The sequence below is a fragment of the Mya arenaria genome, chromosome 6 (assembly GCF_026914265.1).
Source record: "Mya arenaria isolate MELC-2E11 chromosome 6, ASM2691426v1".
Lineage (NCBI taxonomy): Eukaryota > Metazoa > Mollusca > Bivalvia > Myida > Myidae > Mya > Mya arenaria.
In genome coordinates, this window is record NC_069127.1 from 33,818,276 (window position 1) to 33,835,765 (window position 17,490).

The window sequence follows — 17,490 nt, forward strand, 5'->3', positions numbered from 1 at the left end:
CGACAACTGATCATATACCTCCATACTGTTGATTAGAGATGGGGAACACGTTCTAAAGCACTGTGTGTCGACAACTGATCATATACCTCCATACTGTTGACTAGAGATGGGGAACACGTTCTATAGCACTGTGTGTTGACAACTGATCATATACCTCCATACTGTTGATTAGAGATGGGGAACACGTTCTATAGCACTGTATGTCGACAACTGATCATATACCTCCATACTGTTGATTAGAGATGGGGAACACGTTCTATAGCACTGTATGTTGACAACTGATCATATACCTCCATACTGTTGATTAGAGATGGGGAACACGTTCTATAGCACTGAAGGTCGACAACTGATCATATACCTCCATACTGTTGACTAGAGATGGGGAACACGTTCTATAGCACTGTATGTTGACAACTGATCATATACCTCCATACTGTTGACTAGAGATGGGGAACACGTTCTATAGCACTGTATGTTGACAACTGATCATATACCTCCATACTGTTGACTAGAGATGGGGAACACGTTCTATAGCACTGTATGTTGACAACTGATCATATACCTCCATACTGTTGACTAGAGATGGGGAACAAGTTCTAAAGCACTGTGTGTTGACAACTGATCATATACCTCCATACTGTTGATTAGAGATGGGGAACACGTTCTAAAGCACTGTATGTCGACAACTGATCATATACCTCCATACTGTTGACTAGAGATGGGGAACACGTTCTAAAGCACTGTATGTTTTCAACTGATCATATACCTCCATACTGTTGATTAGAGATGGGGAACACGTTCTATAGCACTGTATGTTTTCAACTGATCACATACCTCAAATACTGTTGATTAGAGATGGGGAACACGTTCTATAGCACTGTGTGTTGACAACTGATCATATACCTCCATACTGTTGACTAGAGATGGGGAACACGTTCTATAGCACTGTATGTTGACAACTGATCATATACCTCCATACTGTTGACTAGAGATGGGGAACACGTTCTATAGCACTGTATGTTGACAACTGATCATATACCTCCATACTGTTGACTAGAGATGGGGAACACGTTCTATAGCACTGTGTGTTGACAACTGATCATATACCTCCATACTGTTGACTAGAGATGGGGAACACGTTCTATAGCACTGTATGTTGACAACTGATCATATACCTCCATACTGTTGATTAGAGATGGGGAACACGTTCTTAAGCACTGTATGTTGACAACTGATCATATACCTCCATACTGTTGATTAGAGATGGGGAACACGTTCTTAATCACTGTATGTTGACAACTAATCATATACCTCCATACTGTTGATTAGAGCACAGAAACACGTTCTTAAGTGTGTTTTTCAGTCCATTTTCAATATTAGAATTGTTGCGCTTGCATATTCCTTCATAAGAATGAGTCAACCAGTATCCATGACCTACCTGCGAATGATAACATCAAGATTGATAGGAGAGAGCAAAAAACAAAGCATGTTGATCTGGCAGGCAAATAACGCAAATAATTCGATAATATTCTCAACTTCATATTTCGAAGCCAATTACAAAACCAGTATGTTCGATCATTACGAGTCTTGTTGACGTACGGACATTGTATGTGGTCACAATTTTCAGAATATCAATGCGGATAAATTGACATTGTACTCTGTATAAAACTGTTGCTGACGTTAACGGCGGACATCCCATTACCTGACCATCGGTGGTGCTCGGTGAATCATGTCTAATATCGGCAGGTGGGTCATGGAGTAAGTAGGCCATGGCTACTAGCTGAGTAAGTAGATCGAATGATACCGGTAATTCAAGTATTCTTCTACTATCCTCCCTCCTCCCTTCGGCGATAAATGGGTATCGGCGTATAGTTTGGCAACTTCTACTATCCCCATTCCTCCCTCCGCCGATAAATGGATATCGGCGTATAGTTTGGTAATCCGAGATGTTAGACAGCCACGCCGGCGGAGTGCATGACAATACTGTCGACGTTGCACAGCCAAAATATGAAATCATCCCAAAGAACCTCATTCCAGCAGTCCGGTCTACTAGAGTTTGTTTAAATTGTTTTTATTTATCATTTATTTCGCGTTTTGGAAAATTCCAACTCTCATCATGCATTTCTAAAGACGTCATCAAATCATTACCGCTTTTTTTTAACTCTTCAACTAGTTTTCATACTGACAACTCACATCTTTTACTGAAGACTAAATTAGTATTATATAAAAATGATTATATCCTCAAGAAAACGATAATAATATTAATGACTATTCTGTAAGTCCTATTTTTTCACTTCTTTCTACTTAAAACATTAACATAATTATATCATTTTGATATTTACGTTTTAACGTTCAAAGGGTCTCTGTATTGAGTGTGTGCGTTTGCGAAATTTATAATATTCAATTTACATAATTAACTATTCCAAGGAGAACTACTTTCTACGCGCTCAATCTCCCCGATAGTTACTTACCAGGCGAACTGGACCTCCCTGGTCAAAGGTTTTAACTTTAGAATAAAAGTAAAGATCATATAACTCTGATTAAAAGAACATATTGCATTTAACAATCTTTGTACTAAAGCCAAATTCGTTCAATGTTCATAATATCGTATGTTGAGTTAATTGAAGAATTATATTACATTGAAACACAACCTACGTACCAAGATAGCGGCGGAACCTTAAGAATGTCGGGGCTAAAGACTTGTCCTCATCACTGTCAAGTTTATTAGTTGGCCTTAAAAGGGTTGGTTATACCTAGGCGATAGGGGATTTCCTACCTCGCATTTATCGCACATCGGTCGGGGGGCTTACAACCCATAAAGCGCATTGAAAGTAACGGTATTTGTGTTTTACAATTAAGTAAATTTTAATAAATCACCGATGTCTACACCAATGTTCGAAATGGATCAACATATAGTTATTTTGTGTATCTGTAATACTGCAAATGTTAAAAGAAAAAGGTAAACGTCCTGTGACGTTGGCGATCGGAAGTTTAAAAACAACTTATAAATGGCACCGTTGTGGCATTGTGGCGGTATTCCTTTGAATCCCAATAACACAGGAGAACATGAACATGAACACAAAACTTCTCTTCAAAAAGATCTAAAATGTATTTTAATATGTATTACTAAATTAGCAAGTGGATACAACATAGACAATAATATTTAATCATGCATGGAATAAACACATACAAATATTACTAAATATAATTCATATATAAGATAAGCAAACACTTGAACATAATTTGAAAATATGAATTACATGCTAGGCTTTCTCCTTTTGATATAAGAGTATTGTTTAACTTTACTACCTGTTCATTCAAGTTGTATAACAAAAAACAAATGTAGCGTCTATCTTCAAATTGACATATATATCAAAAGTTTAATATTCAAGCATCAAAATAAAACAAAAAGAAGACTTATAAACATACTTACATTATTATATTGACATTCATGTAGTAGTAAACAACTTGATAAAACATATGTTATGCTCTTTTGGTGAAATATCGAATTGTCAGAAAAAAACAACAACTTTAATAATGTCCCTCAAAGCAACCTATGTGACGGAAATGTATGAAGTTTTACAAAACACAAAAATCAAATTTAAAACTGGCCAAATTTCACCCGTAAAAAGTCCAGAAATTGGGGTTTTAAATTTCTGACTAAGATCAAAATGATAATTTTGGAGGTATTTGGTAGAAGAGCTGTACATGTAGTATTTCCATTCTGAAAATGGATTGTTTTTTTATCTATTGTTTTTTGTCGTTATTTGCAATCTTTAATTCGATTTAAGCACTGATAATGCTATTGAAAGTACAGTACATTAGGGTCTATGTGTATTACTATGTTATATTATTTGAGTTTTATAGAATCATTTGACCTTGGCTGCCATTAAAGGACTACTTTTTATATCAAGTGTCATTTTTCTTGAATTGATAATTAACTCTTTTCCGCCGGAAAATAGTTATGTCAAAATTATAACTTGAGTTTACAAATAAATATTTAAAGCTACTATCTCACATATTGATAGTTTTGATATTTAATATAAAAAAAAACTGCCTAGAATCAGTTATTTTGTGCATTAATGACTTCAATGTGGTCATGATTGATAACCCACAATAGAACAGATACCAATAATTTGGAAAACTGCAGAAAAAATAATATTTCTTAAAGCGTAAGTAACTCTTTTAGTAAAAAACACATCAATTTTCAAACTAAAATAGAATGTCTGCGATCTGATGTTTTGTCAGCAGTCTCATCTTACTTGTTTCCACGCATTTACGCCCAAAATGAGTCATTCCAAGACAAACAAATTAAAAACGTTGTAAAACGGTCAATCAGTGCGAGTGCAGCTTTTATACAACACGTTTCAGAAGTAAATCAAGCTCACCATTCATCATTTCAATGGTATCCTTTTATCAAATATTTTCCTGTCAGAATAGATAGCTCGATAGTTTTTCACATAAATATCGAATCTCAAGAAAAAAAATCACCTTTCACACAATAAGCAATAAACCGAAAAATTCTTTATATGATCTCTAAACATTGTCAACATCGTAGCATTGTGTACAATTTTCTCCCTATTTCTTCGCCTTATAGAAGCTTAGTGTAAACGATCAGGATACAGACGCTGTTCAGAATATAAACGTGATTAAATTCCACTAAACAAACATACTTGAATGATGTGTTTAATCCACAGATGTTTTTTGACACTGACCATCATTCAAATAATAATGCATATTGTCTTTATGCGCTGTTTTATATGAACACTCGTAAAATATATATTGCAATCTTACACTGAAATAAAAATACAAATATCCTCCATATTTCCTGACACAAAATGTAATACATGACATACAAAGACAATGATTAAAACTACAAATACGATAAGCTTTAATAAGAAAACAAATGATAACAAAAAGGCATACAAAAATATTATTTTTACACAAAAATAATTAAAAGTAATTGATAATTCAAAATATTTACTGATCGATAGATTCCATTATAATCAATACTTATAAAGTGTGTTTAAATAAGAAATACACACATGATTACTCAGGTTCATTAATGACACGATATTTCTCCCATCTAATTAAATTCAACCTTAAAATGTATTCGAACAAACAAGTGTTTATATTTGTTATCTTTTACGCGATGTAGTTGTATTTTCCATTAAAATATTATAATAATGAGGCTCATATATAAATGTGTATTTCCAAACCAAAAAGCAACACCGAATGTGTATACTCCTGAACATCTATTGCAAATATGTGAAGTATTATTTTAATATCAAACAAATATGGTAAAGTATGCATATACATGTATATACATGTAAACTGGACATTCGTCAGTTATGCAGTTGATTCGGTGGCGTTTGATTTTGTTACAGCCGAGGACTTCTGAAAACACAAATATAAAAAAATGAACAAATAAATATACAGTATACTATAAACTAGATTTCGATTATTAATGCACTGTTCAAATGTAAACAACTGTTTTAATTATATAACCTTTCTCTCAGTGGTGATAGTAAATTATGGATTCATGATAGTTATGAATAAACTGTATTAAAACCTTTTTTTATAATTATGTAAAAATCAAAATAAATATAATATAAAATGCGTGTCAGAGACAACCCAACAGCGAACCAAAGACATAAGGACACAGTTTCAAACTATAATGGAACAAATCAGTACCGTTTTCATTTCGGTAGCAGTGATGGACACCTCTGGTGCAAGCCACCTGGCTCGCCTGGCTTTGAACGCCTCCTGCACCTTCGTCGAGACAAACAATCATGTTTTAAATGTTCAAAGGACATTGAGATCACCAGTTTGTTTTAATTAATATTTTATAACAAAACACGTTTTTATTGTTCAAATATACAGCAAAAATGTGTTATTTAGTTAAAAAGAACTCTGGATTAAATTAATAGTAGTGTCTTTGTTTGTATTTTAATAACCATTGATAATTTATATGTTGGATATTAAGAAAAAGGGGGCAAACATACTTTCCTATCCAGGATGCACTGAACTACGAAGATCAGAACTCCCTGTAAATAGAGAAATAGTAATTTTGTTTTATATTCGAGCACTTTTTACGCTTTTTAATTTCTAACAAGTAGATTAAGTGTGGGTATGGATATATGAGCAATGTTTCTTTCAGCGGAAAACACATTATTCAGAATTGTTGTACTTGCACCTAGCGTATACCAGTGTACCTGTACCTGCATCATATCGAGCGTGAACCTTCATTATGTTGCATGTGTACCTATATTAAGTCGCACGTGTATCTACATTATATCACACGTGTACCAACAATACATTGAACGTGTAGCTACATAATCTCGCAGGTGTACCTACATTATCTCGCAGGTGTACCTACATTATCTCGCAGGTGTACCTACATTATCTCGCAGGTGTAGCTACATTATCTCGCAGGTGTATCTACATAACCTCGCAGGTGTATCTACATTATCTCGCAGGTGTACCTACATTATCTCGCAGGTGTATCTACATTATCTCGCAGGTGTACCTACATTATCTCGCAGGTGTACCTACATTATCTCGCATGTGTATCTACATTATCTCGCAGGTGTACCTACATTATCTCGCAGGTATATCTACATTATCTCGCAGGTGTATCTACATTATCTCGCAGGTGTATCTACATTATATCACACGTGTACCTATATAATGTCGCACGTGTACCTACAATACATTGAACGTGTACCTACATTATGTCGCATGTGTACCTACATTATATCACACGTGTACCTACAATACATTGAACGTGTACCTACATTATGTCGCATGTGTACCTACATTATGTCGCACGTGTACCTACATTATGTTGCACGTGTACCTACATTATGTCGCACGTGTACCTACATAATGTTGCACTTGTACCCACATTATTTCGCATGTGTACCTACATTATATCGCACGTGTACCTACATTATGTTGCATGTGTACCTACATTATGTTGCATGTGTACCTTCATTATGTCGCACGTGTACCTACATTATGTTGCACGTGTACCTACATTATGTTGCATGTGTACCTACATTATGTCGCATGTGTACCTACATTATGTCGCACGTGTACCTACATTATGTCGCATGTGTAGCTACATTATGTTGCATGTGTACCTACATTATGTCGCATGTGTACCTACATTATGTCGCACGTGTACCTACATTATGTCGCACGTGTACCTACATTATATCACACGTGTACCTACAATACATTGAACGTGTACCTACATTATGTCGCATGTGTACCTACATTATGTCGCACGTATACCTACAATATGATGCACGTGTACCTACATAATGTCGCACGTGTACCTACATTATGCTGCAAGTGTACCTTCATTATGTCGCACGTGTACCTACATTATGTTGCATGTGTACCTACATTATGTTGTATGTGTACCTACATTATGTTGCATGTGTACCTTCATTATGTCGCACGTGTACCTACATTATGTTGCACGTGTACCTACATTATGTTGCATGTGTACCTACATTATGTCGCACGTGTACCTACATTATGTCGCACGTGTACCTACATTATGTCGCATGTGTACCTACATTATGTTGCATGTGTACCTACATTATGTCGCATGTGTACCTACATTATGTCGCATGTGTACCTACATTATGTCGCATGTGTACCTACATTATGTTGCACGTGTACCTACATTATGTTGCACGTGTACCTACATTATGTCGCACGTGTACCTACATTATGTTGCACGTGTACTTACATTATGTCGCACGTGTACCTACATTGTGCTGCAAGTGTATGTGCATTATGTCGCACGCGTATCTACATTATATCACACGTGTACCTACAATATATTGAACGTGTATTTACATTATGCTGCAAGTGAATATGCATTATGTCGCAGGTGTATCTACATTATATCACACGTGTACTTACAATACATTGTATGTGTAACTAGTACTAACAACATTATGTTGCACGTGTACCTACATTATGCTGCACGTTTACCTACAATATGTTGCATGTGTACCTACATTATGTCGCATTTGTACCTACATTATGTCGTATGTGTAACTACAATTTGTTGTATGTGTACCTACAATATGTCGCATGTGTACCTACATTTTGTCGCATGTGTACCTACATTATGCTGCAAGTTTACCTACAATATGTTGCATGTGTACCTACATCATGTCGCATGTGTACCTACAATATGTTGTATGTGTACCTACAATATGTTGTATGTGTACCTACAATATGTTGTATGTGTACCTACATTATGCTGCAAGTTTACCTACAATATGTTGCATGTGTACCTACATAATGTCGCATGTGTACCTACATTATATCGCACGTGTACCTACATTATGTTGCCCGTGTACCTAAATTATGCTGCAAATGTATCTGCATTATGTCACACGTGTATCTACATTATATCACACATGTACCTACATAACATTGTACGTGTACCTTCATTATGTCGCACGTGTATATGCTGGCTGTTGCGCATGTACATGTATAATATGAAACGTGTACCTGTAGACTGTTGAAGATGACAAAGAGGTACTGGAAAACGACAGTATCCTTGTTGACAGCAAACACACCGAACAGCCACGTGATCCCAAACACTGGCAACAAGACACACACGCTCCGAAGTCCAGTCCTGTGACAGATTATGGAGAAAACAATCACACGAAGTGCAAATAAAATATACTTCAAACTTCAAAGTATACTAAAATGCAAAAGTTTGCATGCAGTGCTAGCCCTTCACTGTCACGTATAATGTATTCCATGATATATCTTTAGCAATCAAAGTGATCCAAAACCAATCGACATACCCTTTGCATACAATTTGACATTCGCTTTGCAATTAAATAAAAACAAAATGAGCATAATCAAACCAACACAATAACTTGCAATGTTAACCAATTACACCAATGTTCAACATATACAACCGGGCATAATGGAATTGTTTGGAAAGAAACATGTGGCATCAGGTGTAAAACTTACGGTGTAAATTACCACCTTAATTTAATCGATGCATTATTTCGATGATTACTCCGTACTTCTTTCAGCTGGACATGAAAATTTTCACTTGTTGTTATTTCCCGAAATGGGACAATACTTAAAAGTCAAGCGCATGATGGACACATAGGAGCGTATGCAAAAGCCATTGAGTAGCTCAATCGAAAAGATCGGACGGGCTTATGTCGAGTCAGTTAAAACATGATTTAAATCACGCTTAAATACAGTATTGCTTTTAGGTGCGTACATCGTTTAGCCGACGATTGAAATTGACATTGTAAAGCTTCTGTGATATTCGCTCTTGTCCGAATGAAAAAACATTCGAAAACGTTTTACATATGAAGTCTTAACCACGTGGTATGCCAAACATGAACGAGGACTATATAAATCAAAAGGGCTGTAATTAGTTGCAATTGATCAAAAGCATATATGCATCTATATTCCGTTAAATAAGGCAAAGCATTGTATAATGTATGTTGGTTGCATGCAGTTTTGGACTGACTAAATAAACAGTTGTTTTAAGAATTTCAGAAATCATAAAGGTAAGGCAGCGATAGAGAAAAGAAACTTTCTTGATCTTGTCAGCATCCCCTCGTTTTGACATAGCGGAAGTTCCAAACAACCTTTTGATGACTGCGACCGTGATGATGGTGTTCGTCTTTAACAGAGAAATGTAAAAAAATCACTAACAAAAATAAAACATCATTTTTTTCCATCACCAATACCAACAACAACTGCATGTATACACAAATGCAGCATTCACGCAGATGTGTAAACATTACTCATAGCAAGAACTACCGCTAATTACCTTACGTACATGAGACTGAAGCTTGTACGGTTTCAGTTATTTTTTCATATGCTCAAACATTTAAGTCCTTATAAAACTATTTCCGCAACAATAAGAGCTTCAAGAGAATTGTTTACGCTAGCATCAATGATGTTTACAATAACCTAGTAAGGAAATAACTTACAAATATTATTGTCAATGCCGGTCCAGCAAAAGCCCAGAAAAGTCCCGAATCAATGCTAAGCCAGCAGCTTGAAAAGAAAAAGAGAATTACTTAAAAATATACTGCCTTCTTGGAACTAAAAACAACCAACTGTAGTACAATATGAGCTTGAATTATTTTAGGTGATATTATTCTTCTTTATCGTTATCCATACTTACAATTTGTCATTTCCATAACCTTTCAGTTTAGATGATGCAGCAGAAATAATAACGACGACCAGGGGAAGTCCTGAAAATATTCAGCAATTAATTAAGTGAGATACGGATGCTTACGAACAGTCACAACACAAGCTTGGCATCAATTTACAGTATTTATGATTAGGTATATTCAAACATTTAACCAAAATGGGTTTGCAAGAAATTTTATAAAGTTATGATACCGTACGGATGCTTACGGACAGACACAACACAAGATTGGAATCAATGTACAGTTTTTATGATTAGATATATTCAAACATTTGACCAAAATGGGTTTGCAAGAAATTTGATTAAGTTTTAATACCGTACTGATGCTTACGAACAGTCACAACACAAGGTTGGTATCAATTTACAGTATTTATTATTAGGTATATTCAAACATGTTTCAATTTGACCATATGGGTTTGCAAGAAATTTGATAAAGTTATGATACCGTACGGATGCTTACGGACAGACACAACACAAGATTGGAATCAATGTACAGTTTTTATGATTAGGTATATTCAAACATTTGACCAAAATGGGTTCGCAAGAAATTTGATTAAGGTTTAATACCGTAAGAAATTCCAAGCAATGCTTGTAAAATGTTCCTTTTGTCAAGGGGTCTGAGCACCTTTTGTGCAATAATACATCCTTCCGATAGCATCAAGAAAAAGGCAGCCAAAAATATGTAATGGAGCAGAACAGCAATGGACGTGCACACGGCCTGTAAGATACATACACATACAAAATAAACAGAAGTCTTTTAAAACGAATACAGTTTGGTCTTTATGTTTAAGTCAGGACGAAAGGCTTTTAAAATATGTTCTCAAAGTTAGCAACAAGTGCATAGCTTCCGATAATTGATATGAATGTTAACATTACAAGTGAAATTTACATATACCATCCCTTTGTTCAGACCATTTACTTAGGCGTTTTAAAAATAAAATGAAATGTTTCGTCGGACGTAAATTTCATAATGTGTTTTTACGGGTTGTGAAGTGTAGTCCACCCCTGCCAGAAACAGGACGTAAGCCACAACAAGAACCGTACACAGGTTGAGAAGCAAAACTGACCTCGTGGAATGTACAGTCCTGGAAGGATAATGATCTCAATTATATCTGTTGAGACATATTCGGCATGTTTTTTCATTAGTTTATTGATATGATGTTTAAATTTAATGGAATTATTTCGATTATATTTCCTTATCGTCAATCTGTATCATGTACTCACATTGACCCCTCTATCGATCAAATTACTAGTATATAATACAACTTACCTCCAAAAGTATACATAGATCGCAATGGTAAGAACCAAACCAAGTATAGATATGCTGCATCCCACAATTGACAAAACTCCAAGGCTGCGATGGTGAACAGTTTCCTATGTAGTAAAATTAATTTCAAACAGTATTTATGAAATAACTGGCGTATTATTTTAGCAAATACAATTATTTTAGCAAATAAAACAAATAAAAAAATAAACATAATTATAGTCGTCGTGTATGCCTATGATAGGTCTGAATACATATTTATTTGATAATGCTGGTAATAGGAAGTTCCGTAATACATATACAGGTTTTTCTACTAGTTATATGAACATTGTACTAAACAGTGTTGTGGTTATCATTTCAGACTAAAATACGAATTATATAACAACCGTTTCAGTGGTACTGGTGGGGCTCATGAGGACAGCAAAGTTTGTCAGGTGGTTACACTTGCAGGACACAGTCCCTGTCTCGCTGTCAAAGTGTTCTAATTCGCATCCCTCGGTGGACCAGCGGCTATTCCCGCTACATAAGACACAGAACAGTAAGGTTGTTATTAACGTATATGATATATTGATAAAAAGTACAAGATGGAATAAAAGCATCATTAAAGTGTTTGTTTAACTTCTTACTTCATACAAAAACGGTGGGGAGACTGAGCATTGTAACTTTTGAAGACACAATTAAATATATTTTTAACAAATTGGCCTCTACTGCTTCATTATATATTTGAAATAGAAAAAAGTATATATTATTTTCGCTCGCTCGTTCCAATTTCTTTGGTTGAAAATCCGTAAAACAAAGGTTTACTTTGGTGTGACTTAGGGCCAATATCTACTTTGATACAAATACCAAGAACAATTTTAATAATTACTTGATGGTATATTTTGTTTCTGAAAAAGGCTGTATCTTTCATTTTCAGTGTATTAAGTAAAGGTCTTTGTCCTATATTATAAAATTCATGGTTTATCGAATTTGAACTAGAATCATGCCGTAGAAAATACCATGTTACCATGATAAACCATCAGCATTTAATGCTCACAAAAAGATGATCCCTGTGATAAAAACTTTGGAAGCAATATTAGCAAATATCTTTAGAAATACCTTAAGTTTGTTTTCCAAAAGGAACAAGCAGGGTCCCTTAATTCATTCTGAAATTACAGACGAAATAATCAAAAGTTTATTGATATATGTTCATGCATAATGCTGAGTTGGGTCGATAATCATTTTATATTTTGTAAGTACATTCTTATAACATACGATAACCAATATTATAGAATAAAACGACGACTGTAACACAAATTATAAATTTATAAATAAAACACGTGATACTACAGGATAGACTTAATCACAAACATATTAACCGAGAGCCGGTTTGAAGACACAAAGATCACGTCGAACAACTCCTGAACTCAAGACAAACAACCTTAAATAACATAAATGTCAAAATACCGTTATTATCAATCGCCTCGGTGAGGAGAGTGAAGCAAAGTAAGCCTTAAATACAATAAATGAATAAACAAAAAACTGTCCAAGTCCTTTCAACACTTGCATAGTTGAATAGTAAAAACTAAGGATTGAAAATCTTTCATATTCATATTCGATAATCAAAAGTAATCAAACTTGGCATTTCGAACAATCATCGACTTCAGTCACTCACAGTCATTTCAACATAACGAATGTCTTCTTTAGCCATCATAATCATGTGTATAACACATCAAGATTATGGTATGAGCTGTTTCAATTTGAACAATATATTGCAGCGGCTACTTCACTTCGCAGTACATAGCGACAATTGATATTTGATTTATGTAATCGATGATTGCCGACCTTGGACGCAAAATATCGACTTTCGACTGCACTTTGCTACTTACTTTAAAACCTAGTCAACACAAAATCAACGAAACATGAAAAGCCATCAAACAACAGGCACATATTACAAACATAAATACGTTAACTACGTACATACATAAATACGCAAACTACGTACACTGTCGAATGTCGAAATATGAATTCAAACAGTTACATACATCAAAGACATGGAAGGTTATGCTGACGTTCTCTGTTCTGTTTTGTTGTCTGTGAAAACTGAAGGACAGTACCGGCCCGTTGATTGAACTGTCTAATCTGGCAATCAAAATAACCAAGAACCTATGATACTAGTGATACATTATAAGTCTTGCATTGCACAACAAACACTAGCATGGATCGCTAAGGTTGAGTTGTTGATTATTTTTCTAAACAATATCTTTTAAAAACTATAACTTATATTGGTAAATGTTTTTATTTTTATTTTGTTGATACATGTTTGCTAATAAAACGCGTATGGAAAAGTAATTGTACTTACGAGTCGATATCATTTGAAGTTGTAGGCAACATTCCCGACATGTTTTTAAACAAGCCGCCACTAAATACGTTTATACCTATATATATATGTAAACAAAAGGTTGTTTCAAAAATGAACCTTTGCGAAGATTTTCCATACTAAGAACGCTGGTCAAACTGTTCGCAACGAACAAAAAATCAGAAACAAATCAATTGATATGTTTATCAAAAATGCGCTCTATTATATATTATAAATTCATAATATACGTGATTAGATAAATTCGATGAGGACATATCCGAGTAGCAGACTAGTAAAGATCATTTGTCCAATAACCCTCATTTAAACAAGCGATTTGCTCATTAGTCAATAGTTTTTTTGTTCTGAAATCAAAATAATGTTAGAACGTTTTATCAGAATTGCATTGACTTATATGTGTACAAAAGTCTAAATATATATCAATTATTAAAAAGGGTTACCTTGTCCACAGCCAACGACGATCTGATCCTCCATACTATTCGTTGTATTTTTGGTATTACCGGCATTGGACGGAAACGTAATATTGTCACAACTGTCTACTTGACCAATTTCTATAACTACATTGAGGAAATGTAATAGGGTATATTCACACAAAGAAGATAGTCTTAAGACATTTAAAACTAAGAAATAAACTTGAAAACGTCTTGAACACAATATATTATAAAATCAAAGAGAACAGACTATCGTTCCAGGGTATTGTAACAAAACAAATATCCCATCATAGGACAGAGATCCTCCCCCAACACACACAAACTTTTTTGACCCGGGGTACATGCAGGGGCGTAGCCAGCGTTATGCATCTTCACGATGATTTGTTTCATATGATTTATTTCATATGTTTTGCATTTTGGCTATAGATGATATGTCATTTAATGCTGAATAAATATTATGTATGTATGTATGTATTTACGCATGTGCATAACATCAATTTGAAAAAACAAAATGGCCAAAAATGGCATTAAAGTCGAGGGCTAAGCTAAAAAATGAAATCAGAATAAAAGATAGATCAGCTAAAGTAAGCATTGCTTCTCTGTGCTAGATAGCCTAATGAGCCTAAATCAATCACTTGATAACTACAAAGTCGGCGGCCTTGAGACTAAAAATCCCTCCAAATATACCGATTTTCCATTTTTTCCCTGGGGAGGCTCCCCAACCCCAAACCGGATACAGGGATATTCTCCCTCCTACACCCGCCCCCTTTCGTGCGTAACATTCAGTAAAGTCTTGCTACGCCCCTGACATGGTACTATATAGAAAAATGCGCCTCCCCCTTTGAATTCATGTTGTCCGAAAATTACAATACAATGGCAGAGTACATGTTATTATCTGACATCATAAGTTAAGAAAGGTTTTTGGTTGGTTATCATTTGACTTTGGTCCATTTTTCATAATTAAATTGAATTGGTTGGAAATATTTAACGCATTTCTAACGAATGAAGACCGTAACAGTTCAAGTAAATGTGTACTCGAAACACTAAAATAATATACCATTGAATACTATTCCTATCAATAATTAATCTTTTTGGTACCAGCTGATTAATTGATTAAACACCAGAGACGGTAACCGCAGTTATATATATATATATATATATAACTGTTTCTTTTTTTAAACATCACCATGTACAAATAAGAAAGAGTTTAATCTATATTTCAATAAACAAACATATCTGCGAGAAGTGTGCAATTTTATTACTTTTATTTTGTTTGTAGATTTTTTGTTTTCGGAAACGTAATTTACACCCTTTCTCAAAATAGATATAGCTCACATGTATTATTTTTTATTATTCATAAACAAAAAACATGTTATAAAATAACATTATATAAATAAGAGTTACATGTCAATCATACAGATATAGTTAACGTTGTTAACACTGATAGCTTTCAGAACGACTTGGTGTTAAGAATTCAAATCATGTTTCATAATTTAAAAAGATGTGATTCGATAAATGTTGAAAGAAAACTTATCAACATTTATCAAGAGAGGAGGGGTTCACTGTCTGACCCATAGCCTTGTACTTAAAGTGCAGCACTGAACATATCGCATGGCCAAAACTTGTAACACAAGTATGATTATTACTTAATATGCAAGCTAATTATATTATATTATAATTTATACTTATTGAGTTCTTTTTACAAATGATTATTTTTAGTTTAAAAGGAAAAAAAAGATGACATGATTATGTCTTTTTTAAAACCTACTCTGCTCCTATATACTAAGCAAACTTACACAAGTTTGGCTTGTCGACCTCCATCGTGAAATTCCCGTCAGACGAGTTCACAACTTTCGAAAGAAACCGGTCGATTGTGGTTAAAACAGAGACGGCACCAACTCCCTTCTGTTGTTTTAAAATAATTAAACAAAAACCTTAATTTACAATAACAAATAAATAGCACAGTGGCAGTATTTATATGGTTTACAGACAATTATAACCAAGTTACATCTTAGAGCAATTATGATCAATCGAAAAGTAGAAAAGCGGTTAATAAGCAATTTCTCTATACGTTGATTAAAACTAACATTGATCTTTACTGCCTTCAAGACCACTTCTGAATTAAGCAATATGAAACTGAATGTGCATGTTTACATGTAATTTACACTTCGTTTTTTTTCTGAAAATGTTGAACTTTTTTTACCATCCTGTTTGCTATCGCTATAAACTTTGTAAGTATTTTATGCGAAATGAACTACTATTGTATTGTATTGTGTTGTATTGAATTGTATTGCGTGTTTGTTTATAAATTAGACAAATGTTGTTTGTAGACCATCTACCTAAGTTCCTTATAACAGGATTAAGGTAACAGATTGTTTTTTTCTACACTTTGCCATTTTCATTCATACGAGGTCTGATAATGATTAATCTAACACATAGCACATAGCATCATTGTTTTGGTGTACGTGAATGTTTCATTTACTCTTTTTATTCTTTGTTTTTTAAAACTTTTAGTCTTTGAATAGGGTTTATTTTTATGATGACCACACAAAGCAATTTTCCTTTTGCTAAATCAAATTGAAGTTTGAATTCGGCTAATGGAAATAGTTACTTAAAAAGGTTTCGAGAAATAAGGCCAGTTGCTCGTTCATGTATTTTTATCCGGAAAACATATCTAGACAAAAGAAGAATTAGGGATAAGAATAAATCTTGTGCGTTAAAATAAATTTAAATTATATTTATAATTTACATTTAGAATAGCATATCAATGAAAGAAAGCATACGTACGTCATCAATCAAACTTTTCCATGACGATGTCGAAATTCCATCCAGTAAATTATTCGCAACATCGAAGAAACTCTAAAACATATAAGTCAATTATTTTACCTCCAACCAAACATATAAACTGAAAGTTTTGTAGCTGTTCTTATGTAATTATGAAGTTTACGAGGCTGTAAACACAATTTGCAATGTAACACACGTACGTCTGTGTCGTTCTCGATTGTAGAAGAATTAATTTCGATGATGTCAATGATTTCATCAAGGATCTGGTTAACATTCTGTAGATCGCCAGCTGTTGGTAAATTTTCAGTGGCTGTTGTCAAGGCATTCGTTTCCTTCTTTAACTTCGTCAAAGCCTCTTTGGAATTGAGGGAGCCATCTAAAACCTACAAATTCATAGTTTTAGTTAACTCAGTACAATCACTTGTCTTAT

At 34.2% G+C, this 17,490-nt stretch overlaps 1 protein-coding gene across 1 annotated transcript; it reads right to left on the reverse strand.

The window, feature by feature from the left end:
- Positions 1–3,085: 3,085 nt before the first annotated feature.
- Positions 3,086–16,181, reverse strand: LOC128238723 (adhesion G protein-coupled receptor L3-like). Its single transcript, XM_052954901.1, has 16 exons — positions 16,073–16,181; positions 14,286–14,402; positions 13,831–13,906; positions 13,514–13,610; positions 12,588–12,634; positions 11,876–12,008; positions 11,496–11,599; positions 11,208–11,310; positions 10,793–10,943; positions 10,199–10,268; positions 10,002–10,068; positions 9,601–9,688; positions 8,542–8,666; positions 6,006–6,047; positions 5,695–5,772; positions 3,086–5,397 (listed from the first exon to the last, which is right to left on the reverse strand). The coding sequence occupies exons 1-16, from the start codon at positions 16,095–16,097 to the stop codon at positions 5,350–5,352; spliced, it is 1,371 nt and encodes a 456-aa protein (XP_052810861.1). The 5' UTR covers positions 16,098–16,181; the 3' UTR covers positions 3,086–5,349.
- Positions 16,182–17,490: the final 1,309 nt, after the last annotated feature.

Excerpts from the sequence above, each read along its gene's own strand:
- LOC128238723 (XM_052954901.1), bottom strand. The coding sequence starts at position 16,097 with ATGGAGGTCGACAAGCCAAACTTGT. Across the intron at positions 14,403-16,072 it reads GGTCGACAAGCCAAACTTGT|TTATAGAAATTGGTCAAGTA; the intron begins GTAAGTTTGCTT and ends TCCTCAATGTAG. Across the intron at positions 13,611-13,830 it reads ACTTCAAATGATATCGACTC|ATTAGACAGTTCAATCAACG; the intron begins GTAAGTACAATT and ends TTTGATTGCCAG.